This window comes from Pezoporus flaviventris, unplaced genomic scaffold, assembly GCF_033815535.1.
Source record: "Pezoporus flaviventris isolate CSIRO_AGI_PZ_B2104156 unplaced genomic scaffold, CSIRO_AGI_Pfla_v1 ptg000078l, whole genome shotgun sequence".
Taxonomy (NCBI): Eukaryota; Metazoa; Chordata; class Aves; order Psittaciformes; family Psittacidae; genus Pezoporus; species Pezoporus flaviventris.
In genome coordinates this window covers 13,463,553-13,487,280 of record NW_026892626.1, presented here as the reverse complement: position 1 = coordinate 13,487,280, position 23,728 = coordinate 13,463,553, and the positions used below count along the sequence as shown (strand labels likewise).

The following is a 23,728-nucleotide window of genomic DNA, read 5'->3' as shown; positions in this document are numbered from 1 at the left end:
CAATTATTTTAACTGACAGACCTCATCCTCTCCTGTCTCTTACCCCATTTCAGCTCACTAACGGGGAGCTATGAGTGTCCAGAGCGGCACTGGTTCTGCTGTGTGTTTTTTCAGACTCAGAAGTAAAGACCCTCTCTCCTGCTGACCTACAGCTGCTACTGCACATCTGCCAGGCAAGCGAAGCAAAGAAATGAAGCATCATCTTGAGGGCTTCTGGTGTCATTTGCTAAGCCCTTAATGTATATGGTCTTTAAGAAGATGCTCATGCAGAAGGGAGTGTGGAGCCGTATGTGAAACTCTTCCTTTGCTTTGCAAGCACATGCAGTAAAACCCAACGGTGAATGTAGCACAGGGTGAGGAGGTGTGGTTGTGTGGGTGGGATGATGAGTGGCTGGGGCCAGGCGGTGTCTACTGGGCTGCGGTTGTTTGTAAAACAATAAGAGGATGAGAGCATAGAGGGAAGGAAGGAGATGGGAGACTGCAGCTGCTCAGGACTGCAGCAGAGGAAGGTGATCAGGAATTTCCCCACAGAATGCTTTTTGTCCTTTTTCATCAGAGATTTTTGCAGGAAACGGCCAGCTTCAGTGAATTCACAACTTCAAAATGCCATTAGAGAATTAACAAACTTATTTGGCCACTTCTCATTTGTGGGCAAGGAAAAAAAGTGCATAAAAAATTTTGGAAGGTCAAATTGCTTACATGAAAAGTGTCCAGTTTAATGGCTTGGGGTTTTTGAATTGTGGTATGTTGAGGGTTTCTGAGAGATTGACTTATTTCTGTCATATTCTTTAATCCCTCTTCTCTGGCCAGTCGCACTCATTCCTCCCAGTTATTAGCAAAGCACAGCCTGGGGGTCTGGGAAGGGGAGCTGAGAAGAGGTGTAAGGGCTTTGCAGGGGAGGAGGGCTACATCCAAGGGAGATGAGCATGGATATAGTTCAGTTGGTCTGTGCTACAACCTGCGTTGATGGGATGTGGTCCTGAGGATGGAATGTTGTCCATCAGCCAGGACCAGAGGAGATGAGAGCTCATCCAAGCCTTGCAAAAATGTAATGATGTTGGGAGGGGTCCATCTTGGGAAAGACTGGAAGCACATATTCCATTGCTGGCCTTGGCCACGATGGCTTTCTGCCTCAGGAAAAGTAGGACTTTCACATGATATATTTGCATTACAGCTGTTAAGAGTCTGTGGAGCAGCTGTCAATTAAATGCTGGGCTCTGGGGCTAGCAGAGCCTGCTGTGGGTCTGGTGTGGGATCACTTTCCCTGCCCCTGGAGGGGAGAGGGGTTGTTGCTGGGCCTGCAGGCACAGGGAGCAGGGCATCTTCTGTGCAGTCAGCAAGATTTTTATGCTGCAAACCACTGGGGATAAAAAGTGAAAGAGAGCATGCTGCTCAAAGGAGAGGCGTTTCCTCCAGCATCTTTTCACATATGCATACTTACCCCTGCCAATAAATCACTGCCCTGCAATACAGCCTTCTCAGGCTTGGCTGCAGCTCCCTTGCAGGGAAGGATGTTTGAAGTGAAAGAGAAATTGATGCTGGTGAAAAGGCTTAAAGAAAGAGCCATCTGCAAAGTCTCAGTTCAGGGCATTGTAGCAGTATCAAGGTCATGGCAGCAGGTTTGTTCCTGGATTCGGGCTTCTATGAGAGGTGCAAGAGAGGCAAGAGTGGTTTGTTTTTTTTCCTTGCCTTGTTTCTGCCTTGGCTGGCATAGCTCTGAATTGTTCCATCAACATTAGGGCTTGTTTATGCCATCTAAAAGTCTTGATGGGGGAGACTGCTTCCTCCTTTTGCACCTGCTCCGTGGTCAGAGCATCCCACCATGGGTAGTGAGATGCTCTTCCTTGTGCAAGCGCTGGTGATGTTTGATGAAATAGTGCTGTGGGAGCAACTTGACATGGGCAATACAAAGCTTTTGTGTGAAACTGTCTCCTTGCAAGTGGGGAAAAGTGCCATAGGTGTTTCCTGTAGCATCCTTTAACTGCTGACAAGACAACCACGTGGAGTAAAGTAGTTGAATCAAAACTCTATTCTTGCAAAAGTGTTATCAGCTAAATCAAGAGCTGCTTTTAGCACCGAGGAAGATTTGAGCCAGCTAATGTGTGTGGTCAGGACTGTAGCCAACTGCCATCTCAGCTTCTCTCATGCATGAAGATTATTTCATTGTTGTTTTTTCCCAAATGCAGCCCACATCCTTGGCTGATGTTCCTGATTGTATTTCCACCAACTCCAGGGAAGCTCTTCTGACTCTTTCCAGGTGAAGATCTGCGGGTGGTCAAGGTGATGCTGTGCTAAGCACTGTACAGATGCAGAGCAGGATGGCAGTACAGTTGAGTGTGAGGTAAGAGCAGGCAGATGCTGGTCCCTCAGAGAACAGGAGGCAGCACCCCACTGTAAGAGTGGTTCTGCAAAAGCAGGGATGAAGCTGATTTTTTAAGCATGTAAATTATCTCATTGCTGTATAAGCAAGAAAGAGCAGAATGTTTAGCAAGTATGTGGAGCTGAAATAGTCCAAGATGCTGAGAAGCCAGTGGGGGTGATGGGTGGTACTCACATAACCTTTGGGTCATTAGGAAACCAAGCTCATGAGAGCAAGGAGAGAAACCACTTGATAAAAGCAACCATTTCTAGGCTTAGCATCAAGAGCTCACCAGGCTCAGACCAGGCACCGGTGTGTGCAGTAGGAGAGCGTGGTGGTGCAGAACAAGGTCACCTGCCTGGTTTGCCACTCAGCAGCAGTGCCTTGTGAGGCATGGGGTGCACTGGTGTGTAGAGGGGATGTTTGGTGTCTTTCTGAAATAATCCACCATCGATTTCCATGCCGTGCCCCTCCACCAGTGTGGCTGACAGTGCAAAGGCAGGTGTACCTGGTCGCAGTGTGGGCTATGTGCTGCCTCTCTTACGTGATCTGACAAGGTATAGAAATACTTTTAGCACTTTTATTTTTTCCCCTTCCATCTTCTCTCTCTTCCCACAGTCCCTTAAGAGCTTACAGCATCTCCTCATGATAAAAATAGCTTTTGGTGTCCACGTGGGGCTGAGTGGAGCTGCTGCTGCCGCTCTGCCTGCCTTTAGTTTGAGGAGCTACAGCACAAACTTGAGGGCAGCTACGAGGAGTGCTCAGTACCAGAGCACATCTGCAACTGGCTTTGCAATAGCAGCTCGGAGCAGTTTGTAGTTGGACCATAGGCATTTTGTTAAGGAAAATCAGTTTATAATCTCTGCTACCTGTTTGGTGTTTTAAACAGTGGAGAAGTCTTTGCAGAGCAGTTGCAATGGTTTGTATTAAATCCTTCCCCCAAAACGTAGTGATGGCCATGGAGGCATTTGTGGTGAGGCCAGCAAGATGTGAATTGTCACTTTATAGACGTTAAGTTACATTAGACTCTGAATACCAGAATAAAAGGTTTAGAGCCACATAATGCTGAAAAATGTGAAGTTGCCTTTAAAGCCCAGCCTGCATCATGGGTCTGTAAAGGGAATAGTACCATGCAAGTAAAGAGTTTATTTTCCCCTCTTTCTGTTTTTTGCTGGCACGTTTCCCATAATGCCAGTGCCTCTTGATTTACACCATATGTAGAAATGCAGAAGAATCCTAATTATAACTGGCTCTTCTGACGTTTTTTGACTTGAACTTCTGAAAATACTGGCTGCATCTGTAATCTTGATCCAAAGGTCTCCATTTTTCAGGAGTTCCTGGGAGTGTGAATCTCTATTTAACCTTAATGCACGCATGGCTGCTGGGTAAACAGTGCTGTCAAAAGCTTTAGCAGGCCTTGATTTTAGGCTGTAGAGAGGAATTTTGAATATAAAGAAATCAGTTAATTTATTTCTACTTATGAGCCTCACAAGAGGAGTTGCTGCTTTGCTTCCACTGCTGTTTGATGTCACTGTTATCTGATGCTAGCTGTAAAATGGATTAAATCCTCTTCTGTTGCTTCAAAGGCTCAAGTATTAGAGCTGGGCTTCAAGAGGAACTCTGGCATTTTCTACTGCTGCCCTTCATTGATGGGAAGTGCTTGTTTTCCTGATGCAGGGCTGCAGCGTGCATTAGGAAGATGTTGCTGTCACGTGCTCTATGGAGCATCGTTCATTCTGAGGTGCTTTTCGATACCACTGTCTTAGCCCTCATCTCCCATCCCTGTAAGCAGATCTCTCACAGACCTAGAGATGGAAATAAAAACATAACAGTAGTGGGGATAAAAGAAGGAAAAATCAGGGTAGCTCGGTATTTTGTTGAAAATTCATGTAGACTTTTGTGAAGGAGAGACATGGAAGAGGAGATGTTTTGTGGTAGGAAGTCATGACATTATTTCCCTGCAGCATGTGCTGGTGCTTGGTGTGTGAGCTAGGATTGCATCATTGGTGCCCTCTATTAAATCACAGTTTCCAGTAAATTCCCAGCAGCTGCTTCCAGTATTTGGCTGACCCAAAGCACCAGGTTTGGCTCTTACTGGGTTTCAGCAAAATTGTGTTACAAATCTCCCTGTAATTGATCCTGACCTTGTCGTAAGATCTTGGCTGCTTGGTCCCAAAGTCTGACTGCATTTTCACTCTTCTCCAGCTGAAATCAGAAGCAATTCCTCTGTTTGGCATTGTTACCCCCTTGCAGCACCTGGTGGAGCTGGAGGTGAGAACTAACCTCAGAAGGCAGCTGGGTTTATGTCTGAAAGAGGAGCCCAGGGCACAGGGATGCTGCATCTCTTGGGCATGGACCTCTGCTCTGTCTCAGTGTCCCAGGGTGTAAGATGATCAGACACCACAGCCTGCAGCACGCAGGGAGACTGTACCAGGGAATTCATCTTCTTGGCTGAGTTTTGCAGCCTCCCGTGAGCTTGGTACTGCACAAACTCTGCCAGTGCATCTCTCAGTGGTTGGAGCAGTAGGGAGCATGGTAGGCAAGGATGCGGAAGGGCAGGCTAGGTGGCAGTGGGGCTCTCTGAAAAGGATGCAAACCTCATTGCTGTTTAAGAAACATAAGAGGGTTTTTGCATTTCAGGTGTGTCTAAGAGCATTGTGTGCAGATCGCATGCAGTCCTCCTGGTGCTGGACAGATGCACTGAAAAAGCAGCCCTGGTCTTGGGAGAATCAAAGAGCATTTAACAGAGGGCTGGGTATATAAATGTCCAGATGGAAACAGCAAACCCTGCAGTTCTCCAGCCTGGTTATCAAGGATACTGGAGATTGATGTGCTGTTGTCAGGAGAGGGTTAAAGCATGAGTGTCCCTACATTGAGCAACCTTGCCTGGCACAGAAACCTCCTTCTCATGCTGCTGAAGCCACAGAGAGGGCTTCTGTTCTCTGGGCACTGACATCAGCCGCTGCCAGGCCATGAGTCACGCTGGGAGCCAGGCTCGCTGGGCACTGGTCCTTGGTGCTGCCGCTCCGCATCCCTGTTAGACATCTGACTTACCACGGGGATGGTGCTTCTTCAGAGCACATGTGCTCCTGGGTTGAGTGCTGCTCAGTGTGCCTCACTTGGTGGGTCCAAGCCCCCACAGCTCGGTCTTTGCCATGCATCAGGTTCAGTGTTTGCAGCCACGAGAGCAGGGGAGGACATGATGTCCCAGTAGGTGGGTGCAAGGTTTGGGGTCTGCACTCGTGCTGTGAATTTTGGGTACAGAAAAGGAGCACTAATGGCTGCGGTTCTTTTTTTTTACCCCAAAGTTTTGTCTAATGGAGAGGAATAGTTTAAGCTGAAAGCCTCTGGGGGAAAAAAGAAAAAAAAATATAAATGGAAGAAGGAGGAAACTCTACAGAAAAGTACGTTCAGCTGAAGCAGACAACAGCATTTGCTGATGTTCAGCCTCCTTTTCATGTCTCTCCAGTATAATCCTGCATTTAACATTACACAACTCCCTGTCAGGACTTGCTCCAAAAAAATTTCCTTCATCCTCTCCTTGGAGATTTGAGGGAAATATAGTCATTGCTTTATAACAAACAACGGCTTCTTCTTCTTCCTCCTTGGCATGCCCTGACACTGCTCCTGCAGGACGCAGGCGGGTGGGTGATGCTCTGCAGGTCACCTCTCCTGCTCTCTGCAGTCTCATCCAGAGCAGAGAAAAAACTCACACAACAGCTTGTCTCCAGGGTGAATAAATATTGAGCCAAATTGCCTTGGAAGAAAAGGGATCTGTTTGGAAAAATCCACTAAAGAAACCAGCAGCAGATATAATCCTCTGCCAGACTAATGGCATGTGCTGCAGCATCAGCGGTGAGTCCAGGCAAGGCAGTGAAGAAACAGGTCCTCCTGGAGAGCTATGTGTGTTCCTATTCAGCCCTCACTCCATACAGCAGTTTTGCAATACAAATGATTTAAACATGAAACACAGACATTGTTGCAGTAAAGACAAGGTGAATCAAAGGGCTATTTAACAAACTGAACCAGGGAGAAGGATGCAAGGGGAGATCACAGTGTCTTTGCCTTACCATTGTTTTTATTCCTGCAAGGGCAGCAGGCCTGTGACAGGGACCCGCACATGGCATCCTTCCGGTGCCAGGATGCGCTGATGTTTCATCAGGGTGGGCATGATACAACCAGAAACTGGAGAAGCCTTTCAGTGCCTTCCAGCAGCATTTGGAAGTGCTGATTCAGAATTAGTGCATCTCTGTTAAAATCAAAGGATGATGCTGCAGCGTTTCCCAGCCTTGCTAAGGAGACACTGCACTAAGTCACCACCAGAAGGCAAACCAAAAGGCTCCAAATGCAAAAGCTTTCCTTTTAAAGGTAACTTTAGTGCATTTTTAGGTTTTTTTTTTTTGTACATCTCTGGGCTATGGCAAGAGGCCAGCTCCTGCTGTTAGCGCTCTCCAGGAAATTCATGAACATCGTGGTGACAAAGTGATGGGGTGGTGATGGATCTTACAGATAGCTGCTGTAGGAAGGAGAACATCTAGCAAGGAGAAATACACTGATGTCTTCAGCTCCTCTAAAGCAGAAAAGCGTTTGCACAGCCAAAAATAGAGGGGGAGGACCTGCGGGTCCGAGGTGGAGCGGTGGAGGAGAAGGAGCAGTTGGCCAAGCAAGGTGTTGGCAGCTGGCTCTGGGGAGGGGATAGCACCACCGTGAGCTAAAGCTGGATGCTCACAGCTACGTTAGGATCCAGCTGTAATTTTAACAGCTGGTTCTGTCAAGCTGCCTTCAGCGTAGCTCTGATCCAAGCTTTTATAATTAGCCAAATAGCAGCAGCTATCGTGCGAAAAGTAAAGCGGCAGCGATGCTCATTGTACAGGAAGCAGAGTGGCAGGGGAGTGAGCCTTACCAAAAGGGTAAGGGCTGGACTTTGAAATTTTAAACAGTTGGGGTTTGGTCTTTTTTTTTTTTCCTCCATCTAAGCGCTTTGTGCAAAATGTTTGGTTAGGTTTTCTCCCCTCAGAAGAGCACACCTAAGACATGTTGTTTCATTTTGCATCATCCTTAACAGAAGAGCTTACATTTCTCAACTCACATCAGAGGCGTTCCATTTGTGGTCAGTTTGAGGTCAGTTGTATTTGCTGAATTAGTACAGTTTCTCATGAGCGAGATGGTCCGAGACCCTTCTGCCCCTGGATTCTGTTGGTGGCTGAATGCACTGCTTGTTATTTGGGATGTGCTCTGGATGCTCCCTGAAGATGCCCTGAGCTGTTGGTGCTCCCTGGGAGAGTTAGCCCACCCCGTGAGTATAGGCTATAGGATCAGTGAGTATGTGAAACACCCCAATTATAATTAGCATGAGCCACTCCTGTCCTTGAGCTTTCTCTATTTGAGATCAACCAACTCAAAATACTACATACGATTCTGTGTGGCACTTAGGGAACACGGTTTAGTGGTGGACTTGGCATTGCTGCGTTAATGGTTGGACTCGATGATCTTAAAGGTCTTTTCCAGCCTAAAAGATTCTATGATTCTATTTTGATACTGCTCACACTGCCTGTTCCTGTAACCTTGGATTTTTACAGTCAATAAATGGATCTGTATTGATTGGAGAGAGCTAAAGAGAAGTATCTGGCTATTTCTCCATGGTTTTGATAACAAACATTTAGGGAAATAATAGAGTAGCCATCCCTTTCCATTTGTAATGTTTTATGAAGGTAATTCTTGCTGTTCGGATCTCCTGGTGTTTCTCGGTGGTTTTATACTGTGCACATTCATGTTCCCTGTTTAGTGACACAGGACCAAAAGGCTGATGCATCTTTCTTCTGCTAATGAGAAGGGAGTGACTAGAAAGCAATGTGAAAACAAAGTACATGGAAAAGGCTGATTTCGTGGCAACTCATCCTAGTTTAATGAAATTTCTATTAAAGAAAGATCCATTTTATGTTGGAGTCCTGCACAGGGCCAGGCAGTTTCTCTCACCAGATAATGAACATTTTGTAAGAGTTAGGTCATGTCTTTTTCTGGAGTTTACCAGAAATGTTGTTGAGCCTTAGAGCAACCGCAGCTGAGAAGCATGAACCCATCTCCATCTGCATTTTCCCCCTTATAGTTTTCAACTTGAAATCTCCAATGCAGCAGAGGAGTCTGCAGCAGAGGAGTTGTCCACACTCCACCTCTTGCATGCTTACAGTGAAATCAGAGTGGGAAGTGCATCCCCAGCTGGCTAAATAGGACTGGTTTTTAAAATAGTGCTGCAGACACCGCAGCTACCTTGATGAGCCACATCCATTTTCATAACCAGGGCAGCCCTTGGGGGAAGCAGATACGTGGCACATCAGTAACAAACAGCATAGCCCCAAAATGCCTAAAAGATGAGGAGGCGGCTCAGTGGGGAGTGAATTTCAAACTTGCATTGCAGAGGCTAGAAGAAGAAAATTTAGCATAGCGAAGTCGATGGGAGTTTTGGTCAATGATTTATTGGGACAGCAATTAGCCTCGATTTATGTAATTACAGGAGCTCATAAAGTGGGATTGCGCTTGTCCAGGGGATGCACCAAGGTGTGCAAATGTCCTTGCGTTACCCGGAGGCTGTGGCTGTGCTGCTGAATGTTCCTCCCTCGGTAGCACAGCTGCTGGAGCATCCTATAGGAGCTGATTTCTGGGACAGCTGTAAAACCAGCAGCTAGGAGAGGAATGAGTCCTAAATTAAATATTCCTCCTTTCTCTGCATAAAGGGATAGTTTCGACTCTAAATGTGTTGAGCGCTCCATAATAGACAATCAGGAGCCGTTAGCACCGCAGCAGATGTGCTTGAAGCCATTTGGATTTCTCTTCAAAGCAAACAAAGAGGAATGTTATCTGCATGCAAGAATGGGTTTCCATGATTTATGGCTGCATGGCAATTCTGCCTGTGTGGGGAGGTGCTTTATTCTGGGATGCCCTGGGCAGAAGCTGCTAAAGCCATCTGAAGTTGGTGGGGAACTTCCCTGTTGACTTCTGTAAAGCTCTGTTGGGGGATTAAATTAATCTTATCCTCGCTTGGGTTGATCCATGTGAGCAGCTGCCCAGGCTGAGATTTTACTTATTGGTGTGGGTGAGAGACCCATCTAAAACTATTCAGGACTTGAAGGATATTTTAGCCTGATCCCATGGCTGTGGTGTGAGGTTCTGCAGGATGCCTGTATGAAATCCAGACCTTCAAGTGGGTCAAGCTAAAGACTCAGCAGCAGATAGGTTGGTGTAGCCCATCTGTGGTGCATGTTGAGCTCTTCATCTCCAAGTCTTTCAGTGTCTTGCCTCTTTGCTTTCTGTATAGAAGTCAATGTGTTTGCATGTGAAGCTGTAGGTGGGTGCTCCCTCACCTTGCAGAGGCCAAGGCAGTGTGTGGGCAGCTGCCTGGTGTGGGATGGTGGCAGCAGTCCCTTCGGGTGCCAGGAAGGGTGCAGTGCATCTTCCCATGCAGCTTTTGTGCAAGTAAATCACAACAGCTGCAGCGAGGATTTTTTGGAGCCTTTGTGTCTTACCCAAGGGGGATCCTGGTTTCCAGCTTGGGAATGGTTTAGCTCTCAAAATTCAGCTTCTGAAGTGTACTGCTGTACAGATATCATTACGACTTAGGACTGCGTGCCTGTCCTTAAATGTTTTCTCACCCAGCTTTCCAGCTAAGTCAGGCTTTGAGTGTGTTCCGTGCTAGTAAATGGGATGAGCATTGAACTGGGAACCTCTCAGCTTTCATCTGCCTTTTTGTAATGAAAAACTGGCTGAAAAAGATCTCTGAAGGTTCTTTACCTGTAACTGGATTTTTTCTCTGAGCAGCCAGCAGCCCCCAGTTGGGCATGTGGGAATGCCACTCGAAGAGGAAGCATTTGATTTCCAAGTACGATTAGATTCCATATCCAATTCTCAGTAACACAAGTGCAAGACATCCAGTAAAGACATCTTCTGTAGCAAGGGGCTTTAACATGTCCCAGCAGATACTGAAGCAGCCAGCTATTGCCTTACCTTTAATACATAAAAACTTGCTCAATTATTAAGTTACCATGGAAGCATGTACTGTATCCATGGTCAATTATAAGATAAACTAATAAAAGAGAGGATGTGGCTGTGTTCTCTGTAGCAGACACCAAACTTGATATGCCCACAGTGGTCAGGTGAAGGCTTGGAATTCCATGTTTTAGCATTTTCTCCTGGTATTTGTTCCCACACAGCATTTACAGGGGAAGTGAGTGCTCCCTATGAGCTCAAGAATCATTCTAGTAAAAGGAGTCTTTTCTCTGCTGAGTGTCCTTAGTACCACCTTACTTTGCTGTTGCTTGCCCAGAGGTTGTCACCTCCTGCTGCCTCAGTTTCCCACCTTTCATCCCACTGATAGCTTCCCCATGCTCTGTGGAGACACCTTGTGTGTCTCATGTCTGCTGCACCCAGTCATAGCAAGGGGCAGATGTGATCCCACCCAAGATACCTTCTGGGAGAATGAATGACTGTATTAATGTCTTTGTCACCTGAAAGCTACTCTGTAAGGAATCTGTGATTAAAGGAGCCAGTTAAAAACAGCTTAGGAAACTGGATTAGGTACATGATCTCTTATTATGGCTCCTTTTAGCTGACAACCTGGTGAAAGAAGGGGGGTCTGGATTACATGGGGAAACATCAGACGTGACAAGAGTGTTTTCTGACTCTTAGGCTTAGTGGTGTCATGTACAATTTTAATCAGATTTAAATAGTGGCAAACATCACAGGCTTAATGGATTTCAGCTTTATTATTGGGGCTTTGCTTAGAAGCAATTTGGATTTTCAGCTGTGAGCCAGCAATCCAAGTGTATTCATGATGACATTAAAAGGGACTGGGAACCCAGGGACTGACCTTGCATTTAAATAGCACATGCCCGTGTATGGGGACAGACCTTGTCTTCTTTTTGTCAGCCTCAGGATCCTGATGTGTTGTTAAGCTCAGCCCCATGGTTTGTCCATAGAAATGATGTATTTGGCTCCATTTCATGTATTGATCCCAGCAGCTGGGTAGCTGAACAAATGACTTCTTCCATTTCAAAGGCTTTGTTGCTCAAGATGAAGCAAGATGACGACGTATTTTTGCAGTGATCTGGAGAGTTTGTTTTCCATGCTTGGCTTGGATGTCCTACACATGATCTAAAATCATCTCTGTCCTTGTTTTAGGGGGCATTGGTCTCCTTGACCTTCCCACCGTGAGTCTTTATCTTGGCTGTGCCAGTCTGGGGTGGTTTGTCTAGAGGATAAATAGACACTGAGGACATGGACATCCATATTTCTGTAGAGCCATGGTACTGCCTCCAAATCCAGTCTTTTGGGGAGGCTTTTTTACACTGTGGGGGAAGATGCCTTGCAAGGTATCAGTATAGAAGATGGTTTTGTAAACCACAGTTGACTTTGGTCGGAGAATTGGTAATGGGAAACAGCCTTGTACATACAGCACTTGGGGATTGAATATCTAGAGTTTTCAGAGACAAAAGTTACCATCTCATGACAGTCGTTGAGGTCTGTTCTGCTGGTTGGTGGTCCCAGTCTTGCGTGAACAGGAAGAGAGGGGAAAGGGGAACATCTATGCTTCTCAAGTTCCTCTTAGGAGCAGCATGTGGCATTGTTCCCTTTATCAGTAAAGGGAAACGTATGTGTTCCTGCTGCCTTGTGTTTTCTCTGCCACCTAAAACCACCGACCTAACGTTTCAGCTACTTCCAGATCTGAGCTGAGCATTAATGATGTTTTCCCTTAGAAGGCCAAGGAGGTGTCTGTAAGGTGTTGCCTCAATCATCTACTAAATCCTGGCTTTCTGTCTGATGTAGCCATTTAAGTGCTAATTGCCTCTGATTAAGTCAATCATTTGCAGAGTGAGTGGGTTAATTGGGTATTGTGGAAGCAATCAATGTAATCAGCTGCTTGCATCCATAGCTGAGGCTCTACGATGCAGCAGGACAATAATTGTTTTATGAGCTCCTGGAAGGCAGCAGAGGCAGACTGGATGGCAACAGGAAACAGTTCTCTGCAAAATGGCCTTTAGGAAAGGTAATTTGGATGCTAAGTACTCATTAAGAGAGGACGGATTGATTAAGAGCAGGGAAATTCTTACCTCTAAAATGTGTGTGCGTGAGAAGATGGTTGGAGTGGGTGTTGGTGTCAGGGTGGGGCACATGTGAGGTCTTGGGCTGGGTGAGATCCGTTGTCTTAGAGGGCATAAAGAGTTTTCTTAAGGGGGATGCCTGCAAGACCGTGTCAAGTGAGACATGCCAGGCACCCATCCTTACATAAGGTGGACCAAGAGCTTACCTCCCAGGTATCCTAGGAGCAAAGAGACTGGTTTGCAGGATCACTACATGCATTCTCATTCTCTCCTTGCTGAGGCTTTCATTTCCAAGGTACTGTGCTTGAGCAGCAGCAGCTCTTGGTGGCTCCTCACCTGGAGAGATGCAGAACACCTACGGAAACGAATGCTCGTCTCATCAGCAAGCCTCCAAGGTCTCCTGTGCCTCCTGCACGTGTGGATGCTGTCATCTCCAACATGCCGGTATCTGCATTGCTGAACGTGTAACCAGCAGGAAGTGTATTTATCCGGAGATGACTGCAGAATTATTTTCAGGGAGGTTATAAGCTCCTCAGCACAGCTGCAGACAGGAAGGAGGAAAGCAAGCTGCTGGTGCTGTGCAGCAGAGCAGGGGGCTGATCGCAGCCTTGAGTGCAAGCTCAGTGTTCTTAAAACAGTCTTTCCACCTTTTACAGGGGGACTACTTTATATATGAGTTTGTTTCTGGACTGTGTTTTCCCTCCATGAGAAAACTTAGTATTCCTTTTTTCTTGGCACGCAAATGCTTAAAAAATTCAAATTGAAGCTTTTGAAGTGTCTTGCTTTGCGGCTGAATGCTACAGGAAGAAATATTATGACTTAGAGCAATCAAACCAAATGACTTACACTGACACAGACAAACAAGAGGGGCACAGTTATTTTTACAACAATATTCAAAGTCCAGTCCGTATGGAAACTGAGCATATGCCACCTTCTCCATCAAGCCCTCTGACTATGGGCAGTGTGGTTCATTTCAGAAGGAATATCCTCCTGACTCTCGTTTAAAAGGAGGTCGTGACATTGGTGTCAGTGGTAATGCGGGATGTCAGGGATTCAGCACTCAACTGCTCCAAATCATTATGCAGTTTCTTAACCTCTGAGAAAAAGCAGGCCCATGCTCTCCAGTAAGTACCTATACACTGTTCTGGTTTAATTAACATCTTACAATATTAGTGTAGCAGACTACTTGGCTTCTGACATACAGGGGAGTGGCAATATATCCCCTGCAATTTCAGTAGTAAAGTGATGTTGTATTTAAATGTCCAAAGCTCTGAATTGGGGTCAAAACACTTAAACTACTTAGAGGAAAGAAAATCTGCTTCTGTCGGTGAAGGTGTCCTGCATGAACATGGCAAATGTCATTGCTGTTGGGTTACACACAAGTAATTTCTTTTCCTCCTATGTGAGCCTCCCAGCCTCCCAATGCTTTGTCTTGCAGTGAGACAAGAAGGCAAGAAAGAACCCAGCGATGCATTTGGGTTCGGGGATGGTGTTAGCTCCGTTGCTGCGCTTGGTTTTGGATGCGCTAACATGTTTTCTCCTAAAAGCCTTGGACCAGGCCTCGTAAAACTACAGCCCTAGAAATATCATGGAAATGAGCAATTCTGATGCCTCTCTCCAGGTGAAACTGCAAAATAAATCACCCAGACAACTGAAGAGCAGGTGTGGTTTAATTCCATGTTTAGAATACTTTACTAAGGATCACAGAAAGCAAAGTCCATGCACGTATTTCTTTCTTTTCCCAAGCCAGTTGGTCTGATTGCTCTCCTTGCAGGAGGGTTTTATTCTTTGAGAACAAAGGTTGAAACTGAAAGAGTCATTTTGGGTGACTTCCTGTAATACACATTCTCGGACACCAAAAACCCCATCATTAACTAAGTACCGTAACAGCTTTCTGAGGTGGGGAAGTAGTGATATCCCTCCTCTTAAAAAATGGGGAACTTGAACAAATTGCTTGCGGAAGTCGGATGGAAATACCGTGTCTCTGTTAGATTGTCTTGCTAGAAAATCCTCTCCCTTGATTCCTCTGCAGCCTCTCAACCAGTGAGAAAGCTGGGCTAGGCTAAAGCACCCAATGGGTCTTGCCAGTTTTTGATGCCTGGCTTGGAGGAGCTCCAGCCACCAGCTCAATGGAGCTGACACAAGGCCATGCAGTATCTTTTCTTCAGTCAACCAACGTGGTAAGCCTGTTTTCTTTGCCCCCCAGAGTTTTAGCAGTGGCGATGAAGTGAGTGTGGAAGTGACAGTTCCTCCTTTTACCTTCGAAACTATCTAACGGGTCAAAAATACCCATTTGGGCTACGTGATTTCAGGTTATGTGATGTGCCATTTGTCAGCTAACTTTGACACAACTGCTTGGTGGGGTTTTTTGCAATTGTCATAGGTTTGTGCCAGAACTGCCTGGAAAAGCAATTGGTTGGGTTTTTATTCTTGGTAGGTGGTTGAAGTGGTACAGAAAACCCGACAACCAAACAGCAGCAGTGTTAGCACCACGAGAGTGGTATTTCTAAAGGGTGCCCATAGGTGCTTTCCAGCCAGTCTTCACCAGGTAGTTTTTTACCCAGTCACAATGTGGTTATCAAGCGGGATGATGACAGGCAGCCGCATCCTTCATTCTGTGCCCTGAGAGAGGAAGAGAACTTGTTGACAATCCAATGCTGCGTGGTCCAACACCAGCGATAGGACTAGTAGCCATTTAGCTTCAGCATGAGCAGAACAGCTCTCATTAAGGTCTGAATTTGGCCAGATACTTCTAAATGCAAAGCTGTTGCTAAGGTAGCGCAACCCACAGAGACAAGGAAGAAACAGTTTAGTCCTCCAACTCTGATGCTCTCCAGTGTGGGTTTGTTCCCTGTTCAGACTCCTGCAGTTTTGTTTCTCAATGCCTTCCCGAACTGTTTTCATAGTCCTTTAGATCAGGACATTGAGGACACATCTTGCTGACATACTGTTTGCCTGGAGAACCCGGATGGGTTCATGTTGGGTTCAAGTCCAGGTCATGGTGGTTTGCACTGATCAGTGTTGACAGGGGTGCAGGCAGCAGGTTTGGGAAGAGCAGGGGAACAGCTCCCGAGGATGCAGCCCTGCAGGAAGGAAGAGAGATTAAAAAAACAACAAAAGAAAAGAAGCAAGCAAAGGATTTATGAAAATCTGTGCTGAAGTACAATGAAATTAGCAGCTGGCTTTGTCAGAGCAGCCAGGAGCATTTTTGCAGAGCGATCTGTCTGGGAAGAGCCAGCATGTGAACTATGGAAGGAGATAACGGTGTTGTGGTGTTGGGTTTGGTTTTTTTCTATTCTTCCCTGGAGTGGAATTTTTGGATACTATGTTTTGCCACAAAAGCTTGGAAAGAGAAGATCAAAATGATGAAATGTCCCGATATAAAAAGGCAGGGAAAGCTGGTTTTCCAGCCTGACTTTGACACTGGCTCACAGTCCTGTCCTGGGCAGCTCATCAAACCTCTCTCGGCTTCCTTCTCTATGACCATTACAATGCCGTCTTCCAGGGGTAAGCATTAGGTAGACTTTCAGATTTGCAATTATTTGAGATCCTCTTTGGGGAAACACAGGGTAATTTTATTTTTTTTGTCCCTTAAGCGCTAAGAAAAGTGCCAAGCAATGTGTTGTGGTGGGGAGCAAGTTTAATAAAGAAGGTCTGTAGCATCCTTCGCCATTCGGATGTTTGTAATGCAACACTCGCAGGAATGGATGAGACCCACAGCCAAGACTTGTGAAGCTGAGTTGCTCTGAGATGGAGCTGCTGAGCATTGTGTGCCCAGTGTGCTCTGCTGAGCTGAGCAAACCCCAAGTGGGGATTACTGAAGTAAAAGATGGGCTTTCCTTCTGCATCACCCTGCATTTGCATTTGGAGATGTCACTGTCCTCTTCACAGTCTCTCTCCTCTCTCTTGTTTGACACTGATGTCCTCTCTTCTAAACCCAGCTCTCTCTATCCCCCTACAAGATGTTAGTGTTCCCCAAACAGGCAGCGGAGAGGCTCTGAAATGGTCTCTGACATTTAGTGAAGTAAACAGAAATGGCTGTTGAAGTATTCTCTCACTGCTCCAACTGGCTTGGCATTAAAAATCAGCACTGCTCAGGAACAGAAACTGTCCTGTCCTGCGGTTTCTAAGCCTCACACTTCAAGTGCAAGCTGCTTAACATATTTATACTCAGGAAAGCAGCCATCAGAGCTCCAGCAGCATCTCTGCTTCACGTTAAGCAAACCTTGCATTTTACAAACATATCAGCCGGGCATCACCTACTGCCTGTCTGTCTCCTGTCAGAGAGACATTATTCCTATTCAGCTCCATCGTGTACAGCCTGCTGCAGGGTACATAGAGGCTTTGCTGATAGAGCCTGGCAGGTAGCAGCGTCTGACTCTGAATCAGTCAGAGCTTCAGTTCCCCGGCAATTGAATTCCTGCCACAGTGGTGATATGAGTGCATCAGCCCAGGCCTTTCCTGTGCTGTTTTCAGATGAGTCTGCCCTTGGCTGGGGTTTAGTGGCTTTTTTGTCTGCTTCCCTTCTCAGACTTTGGATAACCCCACTCCTTGTGTTCTCTTTCTGATGCTGCAAGTGCCCTCCAATGGGTTAGTCATGTGTTTTCACTAGAAAAAGTACATAGCAAGCCCACAGTTGGGATAGTATTGACTAGGTTGACCGAATTCGCTTGTTCTGCTCATGGCTTTGGGGAAGTCTCTTGCGACGTGGATGGGTGGATGAGAGAAAGAGCTTCAGACTTGTCATTCCCAGTGTATGCAGCATTGGTCCTCTGCATTACTGATGTATCTGGGTACAGCTGCTCCGTGTGGGATGGAGCACTTGTTTCGTACTGGAGGGATGGGAGGTGGAGGGATGGTGCAGACAGTGGCATGGCATCACCAGCTGAGTGTGGCCATGGGGTAGACAAGGTTTGGGCTGTCCTGTCAGCATCTCTGGGCAGTGACATGGGTTCAGCTACTGCTGGGTCTGTCTGGCCATAGAGTCTGCTGGATCTCATGGAGGGGAGACGTGCACGCTCTGCTTGTGCTGGCTCACTCATGCATGTGAGCTGTAAAAACCTCAGGAAGGGGATCCCTCAGGCTCTGAAATGAAAACACCATGCTGGTTCCTGGGTGAGGCCCCACGTTTGAAATCAAGCCCTGCTGCAATATATGACCCGTATAGAATAAGGGAACAAAGGAAAGGCTGCTGACAGCTTTCAATGTTCCCATGGCTTCCATCTGCATCAAGTTAGCAGCAGTCCCATGTGCCATGGGTTCATGATGCTCTCTGTGGTGAGCATTCAGCAGCAGCACTGGCTTTGCCATTGTGCTTAGAGCAGACACCAGTGCCTGGTGTTCAGTAAAATGGCTTTGAGGACCTTGAGGAAGTATTTGGTGTAGGACTTTGTAAGTCTAGATGGAGGCGCGTGTGCATGTGCGTTTTTTCTTGCTTTAGGTGTTTGTGTCATGGAAATATTTTATACCACTTGCATCTGTATTGTCAGTGCTGAGGAGCTGGTTGAGGGATTCTGCATCTTTTCATCTGTAGTTTAAATCAGTCCTGTGTCAGGATGGACAAGTGAAAAGCGGGTTGAATGAGGAATTTTTGCACACCACTGGTTTGTAGCAGGCAGGGGAAGGAAAGGTTTGAATATGCCACATATACATATTATAAAGAAAAAAGTTTAGCCACTTATTTGAAAGTTGTTATAAAACATATCAGTTTTAATTTTAAAATCCTGGCTCCTGAGAGCCAATAACAAAAAATTGAAAAGAGGTGAAACTAAGAGAGAAAGGGAACACATCTTTTTTTCAGTGCGGCTTTTGTATAATTGTATCTTAAACAAATGGAGGATGACCATCAAACTGCTCTGTTAGTGTTCACAAAACTTGTACTGGACAGTTCTTGGCTTGGAAGCATTTAGGCATCAATTGAACTTGTGAGGTAAGTTGGGCACTGTGGCTGCTGCGGGAGGAGCTGGCAGGGATCAGCTGTAATCGCTTTTCGGATCTGAGCAGTTCAGATTTTTTACATTCTTTGTTTCTCTGTCCCTGGCTGGTTTGAGTTTTACATAAAGCACGTGTGTTCTGAATGGTGCTCTTCCTCAGCAGCAAATCTGCCCGTGGGGCTGATGCCCAGGGAGAGTGAAGAGGCATGGGATGGCCAACCAGGCTGGAGGGGAAAGAGTGCTCAGTGGCTTTCTGAACCAAAGTGCCATGAAGTCAGTGGGAAGAGCTTCTTCCATGTGAAAAATGTGTTCATGGTTTATGCTGATGCCGCCATCTGCCCTGAACCACTTTCCCTGCATGCACACACTCTGGTGTCCATTTTTCAGCAGCATCAGCAGAGGCGGGGAGGTCTCACCTGCCTTTACCTTGCTCCGAAACTGCTACTTGCATAGATTGAGCAGCATCCCCGGTGCCAGGAGCTGTTGTTTGGGAGCCTGTGCAGGGACACAGCTTTGCTCCTCAAATCTTTGCCTGTATTGCAGCACGGGATGCAAAGCAAAAATCCTTTGCCTGCTACATCGCAGTGTCAGAGCGGGGACAGCTGAAGCACAGGCTGTTGGGAAAGAGCAAGAGTGGAGTGAGAAGGGAAAATCTGAAGGAAAAGGCCTTCCCATCTTGAGCCATCCAGCCGCACATTTGGTCTTGAAGCTGAAGCTCTTCTTTTCTTCACCCTATCTTTTTAAATACAATGCTTTATCCCTGGTTCACAGCAGTTGCTTTCTGCTGCAGGCTACCGAGAAGGATTTCTGTGGAAGAGAGGACGCGACAACGGGCAATTCTTAAGCCGAAAATTCGTGTTATCAGAGAGGGAAGGTGCACTGAAGTACTTCAACAAAAACGACGTGAGTACCTGGGGTTGCTGTGTGCAGGGAGGGGATCACAACTGTAAGAGCATCTTTGAACAAGTAATTCTGAGGCCACCGTTTTATTTATGCAGTTCTCCTAATAACTGAGTCCCCCTTTGCTCCAGGACGAGGCACAGCTCACTGCTCACTTTAGTAGGGTTTGCTCTTGGGCTCCCACAGTCACGGTGAGACACCCGAACTGGCAATTTTAAGTGTTCCTGCTCTGTTGCCCTTTAAAGTTGATAAGGCTTTTCTGAAGCCACCAGCAAAGGAGTTCCCTCAGCTCTGTCTCTGCATCCTCCAGCTGACATGGGTTTCGTATTTATGGTTAGATTGTGATGAAAGTATCACCCCCTCTCAGTGGTAGCTGAGGTCTGAAACCTCCTTTGCGTGGTGTGGCAAGCAGTGCAGAGGAAAAGCTCCCTGGTTTTCTCTTCCAGCGTCAAGCAGTGTGAAAGCATTTGTCTTCTTCCCTAGAGCACTTTTCATTTACTGTAAGTGAGAAATGGAGCTATTACCATGAAAATTGCATTTGTGATGAATGGATAGACACTCTACTGCTCTGCACCACGTAATGGAGGAAGGCAGGGTGTTTTCCCTGACCTGTGGGTCTGCTGGGAATATCACAGCTGGGAGCAGACCAGACTGAGCCACCAGCCAGTTTTCTCAGGTAGTTGATGCAGTCATAGTGCCGTGATGAGCCACCCCATGCAGAGGAGGAGCATCCATCCACTCTTCTGCACGCTTGGCAGCCAGCTTCAATAGCACTTTCTTCTCCTTCAGCCTGGCGTGGTATGGTGCAATGGCATCTTGAGGACAGGAAACAGCCAGTCATTACAGAGAGAGAAGTGAAAGTCCCATTTAGTGGCTGTTGATGGCTTCAGGAGTTTAAAGCTGCTTTGCTTTGTTGTTGACCATAACCATGGTGGAAATGGCAATGTCCAGACCCATCCTCTTTGCTGGGACTTCTCCAGGGTCACCCACAATGGCTGTTTGTCCACGGCAAGTCCCCAGGTTTCCAAAAGAGCAGTAGCATCTCTGCCAGCTCAGGGACTTCTTGCGTGGTGCTGGGGACCATTGCACTACTGCACCATCTTCTCTTGTCCCCTGGCTGTGCCCTAAATCTGGTGGTACAAAGAGCCTAATCTTCATTTTTTGGGATGTTTTATTCTTGCTTGCTAGTTCACTTCTCAGTGCAGTCCTGAAAGGGTGGTAAACTAGAGATGCCTTGTAGGAAGACCAAGTGCACTACAAAGTTCAAGGGAACTGCCACAGACGGTGCAGGTGGTTTTGGTGTCTGGGAGGGCCTGGTCTAGGCTCACCGTTGGGCTAACACACCCAAGAGGTGGGCTATAAGGTATGTATTTGTCCCGCTGAAAGGAAAGTTCACAGTTTGGAGGGCAAAAGGACGGGCAGAGTCAGAAGCCAATGCCTCGTGTGAGAGGATAGGACATGGGGGGTATGAGCATGATGCCCTCTGCCAGCCTAGCACCCAGGTCTGAAGTTGGCAGTGGGGATAATCCTCCATCTTCTTGGGAAAGATGAACTGGGTGTGGGTGCTTGAGATGCAGAGAGCAGCCTGGCCTATTAATTAGCAGTGTGTGTATCTGGCTGAATGGTTTTCTTTCTTCTTTGGCAGTGCTCATCCCAGAGTAAATGCTGGTCACTTATCATTAGGTAAAGGGTCTGGAGAGATTAGGAGTCAGGAGACAGCTGAACAGAGGCATGGTGAAGATGCTTGCCTTTATAGCACAACATCTAGTCATGAGAACTGGTCTGTCCATCTTGCTGCTGGGCTGAAACCTTCCTCCCCTTGAACTCCACTGGATTTTGCAGGAGAACAGAACGTTTTTCCAAGCTGGTAGAAAGCACTCGCTGACACGCAAGCAAAGGCTTTGATATCTCATCAATGGGCAGTTTTGTGGGCTGGGAGTCATCTATTTTTTTTTAGCTAATGTCCTCAGTCAGGGATTTTGTGACCAAGTGAACTGCATTCTGCTTTGAAAGCCAGTTCTCAGGTGTTTGCTCACTCAGCTGTGTTTTCCAGGCGAAGGAACCCAAAGCAATTATGAAGATCGAACATCTAAATGCAACTTTCCAGCCTGCAAAAATCGGGAACCCACACGGACTGCAGATCACTTACTTGAAGGACAATAGCACAAGGAACATCTTCGTCTATCATGAAGATGGCAAGGTGAGAGCAGGGAGGTAACAAGGAGGGTTGGGTTGTGGTCCTGGGGGTTGATGCTGAGGTCCCAGCCCTCCTGAAGGCGTTTGCAGTAGATGCCATCTCACAGCCTTAATTTTCAGCTCTTTCTTCCCTCTGCTGAATATTTGGGAGTTCTCATAAAATACCATCCATCGGCCCTGGAGTGTCCACAAAATCAGCGCCTAAAGCTGTCGTGTTCGCATCGCACCTACTTTCCTCTGGCTGTCATGGTGCCTCCAGCCTTTTTGGTACATCCCCTTCAGCACCCTGCCTGTCAAAGAGGCTTTGTGGGGACAATCCCTCCTAGACTGCAGGGCAGGGATTTGCGGGATTGTCTCAGTGCACAGCCTGTTCCCAGCTGCTCACCCAGGCGCAGCAAGCCAGACAGCCCTGCTGGGGATAAGCAGTATGTGCTCAAAGCCGTCGCTGCTCTCCAGCCTGTATAGGTCAGTAATGCCACCAGAACACTCTTCATTTGTGGATGAGCAAAGCTGATCTCACCTGTGTTGCTGCTGAGGCTCCTCCGGGTGCTGTGGAGCCAGATGCTGCCTGTTGTGCTCACAGGCTGAATGTGGCTCCTGTGTAGTTCAGGTGCTCCTGGCAGGAAGCAGTTAGTGCATCAGGATGTGTTAATTAGTTGCATGGAATGGTTTTGTACATGTAGATAAATGTGCATGTAATACGCGTGTGTGTGCATGCATATATGCATATAAGACGCATAATAGATCGTCAGCCTGGCTGGCCTCTCACACTCTGCAGCACCGCAGGGTCTTGCTCCGTCTGTTTGCAGGTCCTGGAGAGCTGTTCCAGCAGGAAGATGTGTCATGGGCTCCGACCATTTTAAAGGATGCTGTTGTGGTCCCTTGTTAGCACTTACCCACCACCAGAGCCAGGCAGGGTGAAGCTGAGGCACCCGCTGAACTGGTGCTTCTTGCTGGGGCTGTCCCTCCTGTGGGCACGAGGCTGAAGCCACCCTTTAGCAGCACCCAGATCTGCATCTGGATGTGGGAGGCAGGAAAGCTGCAGAAGTGGGTTTCCGTGCTCCGAGCTCCTATCCAGGGCTGAAGCTCCCTCTGCAGGACCTCTAGCAGTCATGGCTGGAGCAGCTCAGGGAGCTGCCGTGAGCTGCTGCCATCCCATCACCGATGGGATGCTCGAAGATGGGCTGTCTCCAGGAAAGGCCAGCCTTTAGGGTGCGAACCAAGATCTTTGGATGTTCTCTGGATAAATTAGCAAAATGCTTTTCCCCAGTGCTCTTCCTTTCCTGAGCCACACCAGGAGCTTCCAGGATGGGAGGAGGGGGCATGACGGAGTGAGGAGCAGCAGCAAGCAGGCTCCAGTGCTTGAGCTCCAGGGTTGGATGAACTGGAGGTGCAGTGAGAAGTAGTTGCATTTTTATCCGGGGTTGTCAGTCTGAGACTACCATGGCAATGTGGGTGGCTCTGGTACAGGATGGAAAGGCACCAAGGTGGCACGTGGAGGGGGGTGTCTGTGGTGGCATTGCAAGCAGAGCAGAAGGAAGCTGAGAGCCTAGAAAAGCCATTTGCAAAGGTGCAGGGCAGGAGTTCATTTTCTCTGCTTGCTGTGGGGCATAACTTGGAGAAAGGAATCTCCACTAATGAGCTGATGAGACACCACCTTCCCATCTGAAAACACTGAGCAGTTCAACATCGGTTTAATACACCAGATATGATCTCCTCACTCCATCTGTGGCATTGTTCGTAAGTATACAGGCAGGAGAAGTTTAGCAACTGAGCCCTCTGGCTTTGCATACCCAGGTATAGGGTTGTGTAAAGAAAGGTGGTGGTGTTGCTTCCTCCAGCAGTGGATGATCAGTATTCTGAGAAGCAGTCATCTACTGGAAGCCAGTGAGGGTTTCAGCTTCTGCTTTTCTGCAGGATGAAAGCCTACCTCACATCACAATCAAGGAGGAGACCAGCATATATATATATATATATATATATATATATATATAGTTTTCATAGTTACACAAATATATCCATATCCATCCAGTTGGTTACTGTATGAAATATCAACACCTTAATATTGCTCATTACCTCCAGCCTGGTTTGATCATCATTTACGTCAGGAGCCTGACTCTTGCTGACTCTCTGTGCAGCTCTCTGGGGTCTGCTTAGCTGCTTAGGGTAGGAAAGCAAGTGATAAGTAAGTAAAACCTCAGACAAGTAGGTTAGAGTTTTCAAAAACATTGTTTCCCTATATCCTATTA

At 47.0% G+C, this 23,728-nt stretch overlaps 1 protein-coding gene across 1 annotated transcript in view; it reads left to right on the top strand.

Annotated features, from left to right (window-relative positions):
• ADAP1 (ArfGAP with dual PH domains 1) overlaps window positions 1–23,728 on the top strand; it is a 57,623-nt gene that overhangs the window by 28,959 nt on the left and 4,936 nt on the right. The window contains exons 5-6 of the mRNA XM_061473279.1: window positions 19,174–19,286; window positions 21,337–21,483. Coding sequence (XP_061329263.1) covers window positions 19,174–19,286; window positions 21,337–21,483 — 260 coding nt within the window. The remainder of the gene's footprint in view (window positions 1–19,173; window positions 19,287–21,336; window positions 21,484–23,728) is intronic.